We start from the raw sequence: 13,872 nt of genomic DNA, 5'->3' as shown, positions 1-13,872 counted from the left end.
CTAATATCAGAAGAAGGAGCAACACTATTGCTAAGCAGAGTTTACCATGCTTCACAACTTTTAACATGGTCATAGCTGTAGCTGACAGTTTAGGGCTCTGTTCTTTACTTTGTGATTAGAGTATGCTCCCTCCACGATCAGGCTGCATATATAAAATATTTATTTAATCTTTAAATCTTTATAACATGCACTTTGGAACAATTCAGTAGGTAGAACTCTCCTATTACCCCCCAACTAAGACTCTCCCATAACCATCCTCATATCTACTCAAACCTGTCACTTTATTTTTGCCACCACCCTCTGAAAAGTGAGGAAAAAACAACAGTTTGAGAGAACAGCCATATTTTGAAGCATATCCTGCAAGCTGAACAATCACGGTTCTGGGCAAAAGCCTGTGACTAGATTTCCCCCAGTGTGCAGTCTGGGACTAGCATGGGCCCGCTGTGCACCCCGACTCTTCCCCCCTGCTGCTTGCTGGGAGCTGATCCAAAAAAAAAGGAAGCAATAAGATGCAACAAGCCAAAAACTAGCTAATAAGCAATTCACAAGCTAATTAAGCAAAAAACAAGCCCCATTTCTGGGTGTGGGGGTTTTTTGTTTTTGGTTGTTTTTTTTGGTTTGTTTTGTTTTGTTTTTTGTTTTTTTGAGAGTTTGGCATGTCTGATAATGATGGTTTACTGTTGACAAGACTGTACTCTAAAATAATGTGCAAAAACATATCAATTAAGAGGAGGAAAGAACTGTGATTTATACTCTAAGGAAAATCTTTCATCTGCCTAGTAGCTGGATTGTGAAATGTGCATGTGCTCCCAGTCATAGCAGCAGCAAAAGTCCTTCCATGGCAAAGCATCCCCCTGTGCTACCATAGCTACAACCATGTTCAAGAACGATTGTTAAACATTATAAACCATGCAAGTCAGAACCGGCCTCACGAATCATCGTCAACCATCAGTCAGGTGCATGATGCCATGCAATGGACTGAACAGCTCTACCAGCTGAACCCATCTACTGCACCCTAGGTGGCCTCTAAGGAGCGAATGCAACCCTAGAATTGGATGCAGGGGACTAGACCCCTGCAGCCACCATGGCAAGGTCCTTCATGCAGCTGTTTTCAGGCTCAGATCACAATGTATAACCGTGTAGTGTGTAGCAACGATATGTGGGGTGTGTACGTGTGTTTTCAACCTGGTCAGAGAGACTGAGTAGTAGTATACAGTAGTAGGTAAAACGTCCCCTCCCCTTGCTTGCTGTGAGCCAGGCAGCCCGATGTAATGCACGGGGACAACTCCTTCGCCCTCCTGAAGCAGGAGCCTGCCTGATGGGAGAAACATAGGAACAAACAGCAAAGAAGAGAGACAGGCAGGCAGCCCCCATTGAATGGGTGCGCCGCTTGCGCAACCGCCCCCTTTACACCCAGTCAGCTACGCATTCCCGTTGGCGTAAATGCCTTCGCGCATACCGGTGCTGCACTGCGGAGGTGCTGCTCCTCAACCAAGCTTTCCTTGCTCGCTCCTCCCCCATCTTTGCTCTATCCCCGCCCCCTTCCTCTGTTGTGATTGGCGGGGGTGGGCGGAGTCTCCGGCGGCGATTGGCCGCTGGTGTGCTGAGGCGGAGGTAGGTTGCGCGCAGGGTAATAAAGTTAGTGGGGCTGTCTCAGTGCGCGTTAGAAGCGGCCGCGAGTTGGATCTCTATGGAGGTGGTTGACGGAAGCTTTTGGCTGCTCCTGCTTGGGTGACTCGGAGGCTCGTCCTGCGTCGCACGCTCTCCCCCCCCCCCCACCCCGCTCCCCGGCTCCCTTTTTCCCCCTCCCTTCTCTCGTCTCCTCCCCCCCCGCCCTTGGTAGCTGCCGGGATCCGGTGAAGCTGACGAGGCCCCAGGGAAGGTGAGGAAGCCGGTGCCGGCGGACAGCTTTGGGTGGTGGTGGGGGGGTACTGTTGTCTAAAATGGCCGCCGCTAAAATGGCCGCCATCTTCTTTTCGCTTTCCCCTCTTTCTCCACTACAAAATGGCGGCTCCGGCCGCCGGGACCGGCTTCTCCCTGACCGGTGAGCGAAGGGCAGAGACTCGCAGCCCGTCCGGCTAGGATGAGAAGCCGTGGGGAGGTACCGGCTGCGGCGCGGCCGGGCGGGGGGAGGAGCGGCGCGGGGAGCCGGTTACCGGCTCTGCCCTTGGAAGGGCGCCTCAGCCCGCTCGCGGCGGCGGGGTAAAGGGGAGGCGGAGGACTGATTTCTCCGGGGAAGGCAGTGTGGCTCCCGCGTAACCTGGGAGAAGGTGCCTGCTCCCGCCTACACCGGGGTGCAGGATGAGGGGTCCTGATCTGCCCCGGGGAGGGGCGAGTTCTTGACCCCCCGACTTGCCCGAGAGGGGGATGCGCCTTGGGGACCGTGGTCGCTCCCATAGGATCCCCTCGCTCCGCAGGAGCTTCACTTCCCGCCCCGTTTTGCGCTTCTCCCCGCCCTTTCGGGTGCCTCCCTGCGCCGGCCAAGGGGGAAGCGCTTTGTCTGGGCGGCGAGGCCCTCGCGGGCTGCGCGTAGTTCTGGGGGGGGGCCCGTCTCCCTGCAGAGGGCGGGCTGGGGCCTTCCTGCTTCCCTCGCCGAGAACAAAGAGCCGGCCGGGCCTGCTGCGCCTAGGAACGGGCGGCGCCCGGAGGCGGGGGCCAGGGGGGCGCTCGGGGCTCCGTGCGGCGGGGGGGGGAAGTGCCTGTGTCCTGCGGGGGCGTCGCTGCTGCCGCCTGCGTTTCCCGCAGCTCTTTTGTTCGGCTGCAGCCCTCTCTTGTTCCCTTCCCTTGCCCCCAGCCCTGAGCAGCCAGGGCAGGATTAGAAGGTGTATTGCTCACGCGGAAAGGATCCCTAAAGAGTAGGAGGTAGCGCTTACCTGCCAAACCTGCATAGGAGGGAGGGGGACTTCCTCAGGGGGAAACACCTTTCATGCGCTCATTCTCCAGTGACGAGAACTATACTAGGCTCCATCATGCTTTATCTCGTCACTTAATTTTTTAAAATGGCTGAGCCAGTAGAAAAGGTTGTGGAAGGAAAATTTTGAAACACAGAATTGTTCAGGTGCTCGATCTTTTCTTTTCAGAGCAGACTACTTCCATGATGAGTACTGCTCTGATTTTTCTTTTAAAGGCCACCCACATTTCCAGGCATGCTCAAACTATCTCCATCTTTGGATCTTAACCATTTGTGGGATGAGGCAAACGGGGTTTAAAGCAGTTCTGTAGTTAAATGACTATCACATGGATTAGATATTCATGTGATCTTAAATAGGTCTGGATTAAACCCTTTATGATTTGGCACATCTGTTCACACTACGGTTTTTAGGATGCATTCCTGTTAAATTTGATATTACTGCATGGCTGTTCCTGCCAAACTTAACAGTAGTACAAATAAATCTTAAATTAAGTAACCTGTAAGAAAAAGGTGCCTGTCGGACAAGAATTGAGACCGTATTTTTGGCCACAAAAGAAATTATTATGGTTGCATAATCGAGTTTTCTGAGAATGTCCCTACATTGCTTTATGTTGCTGATGTCATCAAGTGTTGCACGTAAGTGAAGGAATAAACTGACTTTCAAGCTGTATTTAAGCTCTGGGGGAGTGCTTTTTAATAAAAGCCCTTGGTTAACACAAACCACATTATTTGAGTTTAATAGATGTTATCCTGCTGAAGAAAAGAACTCTGATATGAGCACAAGCGAATAATTGTAATATGATCTCTTGATTTATCGTTCTAGGTTTTTTTCCCCCCACCCTGTCAATTTATTATTCTTTTGAAGATTCTTCGTTGTCAAGCCGCCAAAGTGGAGAGTGCGATTGCAGAAGGGGGTGCTTCTCGTTTCAGGTAGGTTTTTTCCCCTCAATGACAGACTATTGTAAAATAACTCAAAAGCAAAATGTCTGGCAATATATACGTTGAACTGTCTCTCTGAGAATTTTAAGTTCGTTTCATATGCTAAGTGACAGATTAATTGTATCACTTTTAACTTCTGTTTGTGAAGGATGTATAGCTAAACTTTCAAATAAAATATACAAAAATCGTGTAGCTAGTCCTGAGCTAGAGAGAGTACTTTTGAAAAGCCTTGAATAAAGATATTTTCTTCTCTGAAACAGTGCTTCTTCAGGCGGAGGAGGTAGTAGGGGTGCACCTCAGCACTATCCCAAGACTGCCAGCAACAGGTATGTCATATTGCCATGGTGGTAAAAACATATACAGCCATAAATAAGGAGTCTGCATGCATGCAGCAATTATTGATCTCAAACCTGTAGACTTCTCTAAGACACCATGTGATTATACTTTTTGTCAGTTTTTGTTAGCTTGCTAACAGATAACACTGACAAATCTTATTCCAGTTTTGTATACAAGAGAAAAAGACATTTACATTTTTAGTTAGACTGGCCAACTGTAGGCAATTACTAACTTATTAGTGCTAATATGATCAGATTTTATTTAACTGAAGTGAAGTAAAGGGGGTATGGAGAGGAGTTGTTGGGGATCCTAGAGAATACCCAATCCTGCAAAAGAAGTATGTGGGTCTCCGTACTGTCCCCATAGGCTAAGGGCGCACCTATTGCACAACCAGTTGCAGGTTCATAACCTAAATCTAAGGTGACATTCAATGCTTCTGCTGCTTGTGACAATATTTGAGCAAAATCGTTTTTTCTCAGTTTACTTATTTATATTTTTCAATAAATATAGCGAGTTCCTGGGGAAAACCCCAGGGCAAAACGCTCAGAAATGGATTCCTTCACGAAGCACTAGACGAGATGACGACTCCGCAAATGACAAAGAACGACATGATGCAATCTTCAGGAAAGTAAGAGGGTAAGTTGGTCTGTTATTTTTAAGGTTAATATCAGTTGGCAAAATGGAGTTCTAAAAATTACCTTTTTCCCCCATATTGTCTTACCAACCTGTAGTATAAGTACTTTTATACCAGTAGTTTTCAACTTGTGGTCTTCAGACCCCAAGGGGTCTGCAGACTACATCCAAGATTTCCAAAGGGGTCCACGCTTAAAAGTTAAAAGTTGTGGGGGGTTTTGTTGTTTTTTTGGGGGGGGGGGTCCACAAATGTCTTATATGGTTAAAATTGAAATACGTAGTTCCTAATGAAGGGTTAGAAGGAGGGGCAAATACATGTGCATAAACTTATGAGAGAGTATTCCTGAAGCTGGTTAGAAATTCCTGAGTAGCTGTCTTCTGTAAGGGATTGGTGGAGCAGGAGCAGTAGAAAATATGAATTGTCTGCCCTGTATCATGTAAAAAAAAATTTAAGGGGGGGGATTAAAACTGCTATATTCTCTTTGCTACTGAGTGTATTTTTCATGTGCCCTAAAACCTACTCTAGTTGACAAACACACAAAGTAAATTCTGCATTTTCCACAGTATGCATCCGATGAAGCGAACTGCAGCTCACGAAAGTTTATGCTCAAATAAATTGGTTAATCTCTAAGGTGCCACAAGTACTCCTTTTCTTTTTACAAAGTAAATTGCTCTTGTCAGAAGTGAAAACTGGAAGAAAACCAGGAGAACTTGAATCTTAACGCCAACTCACGTAGATTAAACTGTATGGACTATGTGAACATTTTACAAACATAACTGATTCCTCTTAACTTTTTTTTCCTCTAGCATACTAAATAAACTTACTCCTGAAAAGTTTGACAAGCTATGCCTTGAGCTCCTCAATGTGGGTGTAGAGTCTAAGCTCATTCTAAAAGGGATCATACTGCTGGTGAGTCAGGTGTATTTTTAAGTGCTTATTAATTTAGTATTCAATAAGAATAAGTGATTGTACTAAAACTTAAGTTTTTGCTTAAAGGATGATTGATCTGGGTTAAAGTCTCAGAATTGTTCCTGATATATAAAATAGGGATAAATAGATGACGGAATATTGCCCAAAACGTAATTTTATTACATATTGGGGGTTACAACTGGAAGAGAAGCAGCAGTCTAACTAACGAGCAATTTAATGTTTATGCATATATTAAAACAACCTTTCCTGGTAAAGTTTTCTACAGTAGTACAGGATGTGAAGATTTCTTTTAATCTGAAGCAGGCTTTTATTAGCCACAAATGCTTCTGATATTTCTATAGGTGGTCTTGGGACTCTGTTACACTTTAAGTGCCAAGTGATAGTGTAGCCTTTTTTTTTTTTAAACATTGCTACTAGTAGTAGTTATACTGTGCAAAATAATTTGTACTGTACTACCCATCTTTGTGCTCTGTGTAAATTACTTCAGTATAGTCAGGTGAACTAAAGTGGGGCTGGCAGGGACTTTGAGAGATAATCTAGTCCACAGACACACACCATGCTGTGACTCCCCCTGGTGCAGAGGCAGAACCAAATACACTCATTCACATGAAATAAAAGATGTGTGAGCTCAGGCACAGCTACTGTCTAAATCCCATAGCAATGTTGTAAGGCTGTAATAGATTCTGAGGTGGTTGGATGGGAGGGAGGAGGGTATTTTTTAACATTGGAATACCAGTGTGTTGAAGGTTACACAAGATACTCAAGTTCTCAAAGGCTATAAGAGGTTAGGAAATACCAGGAGTCCATCTGGAACAATAGTCACATATAAGAGTGACTCTTGTAACTGTATGACTGGGTACTTTGCCCCCAAATAGACAGTTTTAAAAAGTCCCCTATTAGTGTCCTGTTGAAGATATTCACTACTTAATCCTGAAAGAGTATCTTAAAGTTTGAATTAAAATCTAATCAATTACGGTATTAGAAACATACTATTTTCTTTAGATCGTAGACAAAGCCCTCGAAGAGCCGAAGTATAGCTCCCTGTATGCTCAACTATGTCTGCGGCTGGCAGAAGATGCACCCAACTTTGATGGCCCATCAGCAGAGTGTCATCCAGGACAGAAGCAAAGCACAGTGAGTGTCTTATTCCTCTCTCTCATTGAAAATCTAAACTTTTTGCTTGTGTGGTTAATTGCATTGGTCTGAAACCTAATTATATCTTGTTTGTAGACATTCAGACGCCTCCTAATTTCTAAACTTCAAGATGAATTTGAAAACCGCACCAGAAATGTTGATAGTAAGATTAAAGCTAGTCTATATTAAATCTAGACTTTATATTTTATGTATATTTGTAGAGTATTGTTGACACACTTCTCTTTTCGTCCAGTCTATGATAAGCGTGATGGTCCCCTCCTCCCGGAGGAGGAGGAACAGAGAGCTATTGCCAAGATCAAGATGCTGGGGAACATCAAATTCATTGGAGAACTTGGCAAGCTTGATCTTATTCATGAATCTATCCTTCATAAGTGCATCAAAACAGTAAGTGTCAGGACTTCCTAAACTTGGTGTGTAACAACTTGGTAAAATAGTTCTTTACAGCTAACATTCAAGTGTGAAAAAATAAGTGTGTATGTAGGAAAATTTGAATAGTTAATGACTGTGCAAAATACTTTGGGGATTTTTTGTTTTGTTTTTTTCAAGGGGGGCAACTTTCAGTGCAGTATATAGCTTTATCGAACAGATAGAGTTCTCATCTTGGAGAATTCTCATAGATTTTAATTTGGTCCAGATATTTTGCAGAATCAGGTTCTACATAGAGAGAGGGGAGAGCATTCTGTATTTTGAATTAACCTCATAACTGTCTGCAGAAAGATCCCCCTCTTAATGGAAATAATCCCTCTTTAATGTTTTAGCTTTTGGAAAAGAAGAAGAGAGTCCAACTCAAGGATATGGGGGAGGATTTGGAGTGCCTCTGTCAGATAATGAGGACAGTGGGACCTAGACTAGACCATGCAAAAGCCAAGGTATGTCTTTCTTTCAAACTGGAGTACTAACAGTGATTTTTAAAAAAAAAAAAAAAAAATTTTGGACCCAGGTGTAATATGTTGCAATCCACTTTGAATTAGTGTTTCAGACTGAGTTCTACTATACCAAAACCTTTAAAAACTGGCTGGAAAGAACTAGATTTGGATTGTCTTTATAGTTCTTTATATTCAGGGAGTTCATCTACATTAATTGTGTTGCCTTTTCATCACTTCATAATTGGTGTGAACTCTGCATACTTAGTGCAGACTTGTCCTCTTTTTTTTTTTTTTCCTCTCTAAACAGAATGTTGGAACCTTTGTGTTAAATCTGTGAAGGATTCATATTTTGATTGTATTTTTTATTTGAGATGGCTTCTTTCTGGAGAGGGGGAAAAAGGCAGAAATAAGTTGCTTGTTCACAATTTTCACTCTAGAAAGTCGGGGAATTATGTATTTGAATATTTTCTATCGGAGGGGTGGGGAATGACGTAGATCTGTATTCTAAACACAAGCAACTAGTTACATGATGTTTCTTCTATATGTTTATGGCCTATAACTTTCCTACCACATGTCTCTTAAGGTTGACTTGTCTTACCTTCATAGGTATTTTTAGTAGCTGGTCACTGTCAGAATGTTTATAAAGCTAAGTAGTGTTGACTTTTGCCTCAGAATGACTTGGGCAGAAGATAGTCTAGTGATTCAGCTACAGTCCAGTCCAAACCATTCCCTTAAAGGAATGGAAACAGAAGGGGAGGACAACAGCCTGTTTCTCTTTACCATTTTTAGATCATTTGAACACTGCCACATTTAAAATGTAACTTGTAATACTGACCCTGAAAAGAGAGACTATTGAGGGGGAAACTGAAACTTTAAACAACTAAGCTAAACTTGGCCTCTTTCTCCTCTTAGTCCTTAATGGATCAGTACTTTGCCCGTATGCGCTCCTTGATGTTAAGTAAGGAATTGCCAGCAAGGATTCGTTTCCTGCTGCAGGTAAGAGTGCCAGTCACTTAACAGTTTGTTCTGTGAGGTTTCTTGCCCTCTTTGTCTCTTCTCCTCTTTTCTCCCCCCTCCCATTAAGTTTTTGCTTTTTTCCTTTAGGATACTGTGGAGTTGCGAGAACACAACTGGGTTCCTCGCAAAGCTTTTCTTGACAATGGACCAAAGACTATCAATCAAATCCGTCAAGATGCAGTAAAAGTAAGTACTTCCGTGTACATTTGCACCAAATGTAATGATGTATTTATTGGTTATCTGTGGCATGTTTGCATGAAGATTCCTGGACTCTGACTAAACTCTTAATCCTAGAATCTGAATAGACTGCAAATACCTATTCTGGACTTGCAGAACTATCTATATGAATTGACTAAGATTCTAAATCTGTCTTTGAAGGATCTGGGAGTCTTTATTCCTGCTCCTATGGCTCAAGGGATGAGAAGCGACTTTTTTCTGGAGGGACCGTTTATGCCACCCAGGATGAAACTTGACAGGGACCCACTTGGAGGGCTTGCTGATATGTTTGGACAAATGCCAGGTAAACGGAAATCCTGAAGCTGCTGTGGCAGCGGCAGCATTCTCTTGAACGTCAGGTGTGTACATGACTGTCTGTGTTCTCATTCACCTTCGTATGTACAGGTAGTGGAATTGGTACTGGTCCAGGAGTTATTCAGGATAGATTTTCACCAACCATGGGACGTCATCGTTCAAATCAACTTTTCAATGGCCATGGGGGACACCTCATGCCTCCTGCTCAATCCCAGTTTGGAGATCTAGGCAAATCTTTTTTGAAAAATCAGGTAAGGAAAACTTTTGGTGGTTAGGTATATCTGGAATCTCTTTAGATTGAGACAGATGTGCAGGCTTCCAGATGGATGATGGTCATCTGTGGTGTATAAGGTTCTTACAGCTGGTAGGAGAATAAGCACTTCTTGCACACTGCGTCGTTTCTCCCCCGGCTCCCCTTTCCATCCCCCCCCCCCCCAACCCCACCCCCCAAAAAAAGAGAGAAGAGACTGATGCAAGGGAGACTTCTTTCTTTATTGCCAGGGAAGGTGCACATTTTAATGACTTCGAGTCAGAAGTGTGTAATGTGTCGATTTTTTTCTTTTAAATCCATGGCCCTGGTTTTAGGGATAGAATACACTACTTTTTTTTCCCCTCTTTCTTCCTTCCCTGGCAAATATTTTCTATTGAACTTCTAGTTCCTTTGGTACTACTACCATATTTTGTGCACCCCCGTCATCTGCACTTCTTTTCTCTCTATCTCTCTCTCTCTCCCTCTCTCTTCCTCTCTCTCTCTGAAATAGGGGCAAAGCCAGCTCTACCATAACCAGAATCAGGGACTGTTATCCCAGCAACAAGGACAGTCGAAGGATATGCCACCTCGGTTTTCTAAGAAAGGACAGCTTAATGCAGATGAGGTATATACCTACATTACTTGCAGCATTCTTAATATATTGCCCAATGATTATAGCAAGACGCGTTATTACGAGGACTAATGCTGGACCTCTGCTTCTTATCTCCTCCTCTTTTCTTCTTTGTCCCTTCTCCACTTTCACTTTAACACTCATTATCCTTGGGAGTCCAGCGTCCTGTGAGCAAGATTATGAGATATGAGGGCAATTTCTCAGGATTTTTCTTTCATAAAGCAAGGCCAATACCTCTGGCCTTTCATATAAAGGAGCTCTTCATCTGGTCACAATACAGGCTCTCTTTAAAGGTCTGCTTTGGGGAGTGGTTGGCCATGATAAAATGACTGAAATGTTAATCTGAAAACTGATATGCATGTACAATAATACAAAGTTTACTCTGCATTTGACAGTCACTGAGATGTCAACTTGCATATTTTTCCTTTAAATCTTGGCTTACCTAATAGCCATGCCTCTGTTTCCAAACCAGATCACTTTGGGTCTATATTGCAGTTATCAAAATACCAAAGCAAGGCTGAAACTAGCAATATTGTGTCTTTGATATTGTAAATCAAGACTTAAATACACAGGCACCTTTATATTAACACATCTTGTTTCAAATTGGGACTTTTATCCTTCGTTCATTCTGTTGTTGGGTGTTGAAGTACACACTTGGCCTACTCCTGATTAGTTTTACTAGTGTAAATTCTGAAATCCCATTGAATACACTAGTGTAAAACTGGCATGAGATCAAGATCAGGCCTACAAAAATAAATTTGTCCTGAGTCACTACACTACATTAGCAGGGCTTGTGTGATATTCTGATTATTTAATGACTTGCCAAGGAACTTTAGCAGTTTGATGGGCTAGGATTTGTCGTCTTACAGATAAGCCTGAGACCTGCTCAATCTTTTCTAATGAATAAGAACCAAGTGCCAAAGCTTCAGCCCCAAATAACTATGATTCCTCCCAGTGCACAACCACCACGCACTCAGACACCACCTTTGGGACAGGTAAATATCCTAATTTGATAAGTAACTATTGTTTAGCTCTGTATAAATATGTATGCAATTTAAGTGCTGACAACTAAAGTAGCTCTTGCACATGCATCAGGATAAATCACAATCGTATATAAAAACAATGAAATGAATACAGGCTTTTCTTCTGGCTGTACTTCCAGCAAAAGATTATTTGAATAAATGTAACCAAATAAGTAATTTCTGAAACTGGCCTAACTTTATCACTTATTTTCAAGCCTCCTCAGCTTGGTCTCAAAACAAATCCACCACTTATTCAAGAGAAGCCTGCAAAGATCAGTAAAAAGCCACCACCTTCTAAGGAAGAATTGCTTAAACTCACTGTAAGTTAATGTTGTACTCTGCTCCAAACAGGAGACATGGCTGCTGCAAGAAATCAGTGGAGTTCAGATATTCATTTCTATTTCAGGAAGCTGTTGTGACTGACTATCTGAACAATGGAAATGCAAATGATGCTATCAATGGTGTGAGAGAAATGAGGGCTCCAAAGCCCTTCCTACCTGAGATGTTGAGCAAAATTATCATTCAATCCCTAGACCGATCAGATGAAGATAAAGAGAAAGCAAGTGCTTTGATCAGCTTACTCAAACAGGAAGGAATAGCCACTAGTGACAACTTCATGCAGGTACTCTGTGTTGTAGCTTTGGAGTTCTTTTTGAGTTAAAGGTTCTGTTTTTGATGCTTAGCTTCAAAAAGGTAGTCTGCTTAAAAACTGTAAGTGATTTGAATGCTGACCTTGCAAGTCCCTCTCCCAACTGTTGTGGCTTTACAACTGTGTTCCTATTTCAAATGTGACAGTTTCAATGACTGTTTCCAAGATCTACAAATGAAAATGGTGAAACTGACTAGATGGTTTTCCAGTTTCTTATTTGATAGAATTCTACTTCTTTTTTTCTGTAATATCCTATAGTACAGGGGTTCTCAAACTGGGAGTCATAATTCCTCATGTCGCGAGGTGTTTGTATGGGGATTGTGAGGTATCAGCTCTGCGGGGCAGACATTTCCCAGCCCCCATTAATTTAAGTCTTTCTTCCGTCCCCCCTCCCCTCCCGTATAAGGGGGTCACACTCCAGAGGTTTGCTGTGTGAAAGGGGTCACAATACAGAAAATTTGAAAACAACTGCTATAGTAAATTATAGGTACTACTCCAAATAATAGACACAGTTTTCACTGGATGTATAGTTAGTGTCCTTTAGACAGAATAGACCTTGCGTGTAAGGTTCTTTCATCTTGTAGTTCCCTAGACTAATCATGTTGTTGACAATTTAATATTCTTCCCTCTTTCTAGGCATTCCTGAATGTATTGGACCAGTGTCCCAAACTGGAGGTAGACATCCCTTTGGTGAAATCCTACTTAGCACAGTTTGCAGCCCGTGCCATTATTTCAGAACTGGTGAGCATTTCAGAACTGGCTCAACCACTGGAGAGTGGCACCCATTTCCCCCTGTTCTTGCTTTGTCTTCAGCAGTTAGCTAAGTTACAAGACCGTGAATGGCTAACTGAACTCTTCCAACAAAGCAAAGTCAACATGCAGAAGATGTTGCCAGGTAAGCAATCAAAAATACTTGTGACACGATATTAATCATTTTATCTTGCAACTTCTGGAAAGTGCACGAAAATGCCATGAAACGTTCTTGGGGAGGGGGATAAGGTATTTTAATAAATAACTTTGTCATATAGCAGAGTTTCTTGTATTGATCAGGTTTTTTCTACCCCACTGATTTATTTGATGTCGTATCAATGCTATTCTTCAAGTTGTCTATATGGATGCCTGAGATGAGGATGTGTGCCTGCCATTGCATTCTTAATTGGAGTTTGTTTGGTTTTGTTGGCTAGTAGTGCCATCAAGTTCATAAGTGGGAGCTGACAGACATGCTATTTTGAAAGATCAGCCTTATCTGGGGCCTTCCCCAGGTAGATCTTTTTGCCATGCCTTCCAACTTAAAATGCCAGTTTTCTCAGAGCAGAGTGTGAAAGATACACAGTTGTGACTCCCTGGAAGATGGTCTTCTGGCACATTGGTCCCTTATATGCCTTCCCTCCAATTTCACTGATCCATAAAGCCCTGCTCAAAGAGAAAGCCATGATCGCTTTCATAACCACAGTGTGGCCAAGATGAATGTGGTTCCTGACCCATCTGGTCTGCCTCTGTACCTTCTTGTAATGACTGATCTTCTGGCTCTGTAGTAGGGCTCCATAACCTGCCCCAGTTTATCATCCAGCTTCTCAGGCCTAGAGCAGGAATGTTCTTCTGAAGTTCAGTTGGTTCTGTGTGTGTAGATGCCAGGGGAGAATCGGTAGAAGATACATAATGTTGAGTGTACCAGATCTAGAAGTACTTCTGCTCTTGCAAGTCCTTTTAAATAGTAGGAAATCTTATCTTCAGCTTTTGTACTAATCCTGAAATTGATGGGCTTGTTCCTGAGCTCTGTCAAGGTTCATTTATCTGCCATTACAGCTTTCCATCTGCCACTCAGAAAAACCCCTTATCTTTGCATATCCTGCAGCAAGATTCCTTAAGGGCTTCCTTAATCTGTTCCTTCCAGTGTAGGACCACAACTTACCCTGGAACTTCAGCTTAATGCTTAACACAGTAAGAGGATCTCCCTTCAAACACAGGACAACCTGCTGACTGCTTCATCCATTCTTCAAC

General features: G+C 42.9%; 1 protein-coding gene and 1 non-coding gene across 2 annotated transcripts in view; both read left to right on the top strand.

The window, feature by feature from the left end:
• The window catches only part of EIF4G2 (eukaryotic translation initiation factor 4 gamma 2), a 32,129-nt gene that overhangs the window by 13,507 nt on the left and 4,750 nt on the right, over nt 1-13,872 (top strand). Inside the window, exons 2-19 of the mRNA XM_077819956.1 lie at nt 1,844-1,882; nt 3,735-3,841; nt 4,111-4,176; nt 4,697-4,822; nt 5,627-5,729; nt 6,753-6,884; nt 6,981-7,047; nt 7,138-7,289; nt 7,664-7,774; nt 8,684-8,767; nt 8,876-8,974; nt 9,167-9,308; nt 9,410-9,570; nt 10,081-10,194; nt 11,070-11,195; nt 11,438-11,542; nt 11,629-11,844; nt 12,508-12,766. Coding sequence (XP_077676082.1) covers nt 1,844-1,882; nt 3,735-3,841; nt 4,111-4,176; nt 4,697-4,822; nt 5,627-5,729; nt 6,753-6,884; nt 6,981-7,047; nt 7,138-7,289; nt 7,664-7,774; nt 8,684-8,767; nt 8,876-8,974; nt 9,167-9,308; nt 9,410-9,570; nt 10,081-10,194; nt 11,070-11,195; nt 11,438-11,542; nt 11,629-11,844; nt 12,508-12,766 — 2,209 coding nt within the window. The remainder of the gene's footprint in view (nt 1-1,843; nt 1,883-3,734; nt 3,842-4,110; nt 4,177-4,696; nt 4,823-5,626; nt 5,730-6,752; nt 6,885-6,980; nt 7,048-7,137; nt 7,290-7,663; nt 7,775-8,683; nt 8,768-8,875; nt 8,975-9,166; nt 9,309-9,409; nt 9,571-10,080; nt 10,195-11,069; nt 11,196-11,437; nt 11,543-11,628; nt 11,845-12,507; nt 12,767-13,872) is intronic.
• On the top strand, nt 10,231-10,396 carry LOC144267200 (small nucleolar RNA SNORD97). Its single transcript, XR_013346568.1, has one exon. It is a non-coding gene; the product is annotated as a small nucleolar RNA SNORD97 (small nucleolar RNA).

The sequence above is a fragment of the Eretmochelys imbricata genome, chromosome 6 (genome assembly GCF_965152235.1).
Source record: "Eretmochelys imbricata isolate rEreImb1 chromosome 6, rEreImb1.hap1, whole genome shotgun sequence".
NCBI lineage: Eukaryota > Metazoa > Chordata > Testudines > Cheloniidae > Eretmochelys > Eretmochelys imbricata.
This window is presented reverse-complemented; position numbering and strand designations above follow the sequence as displayed.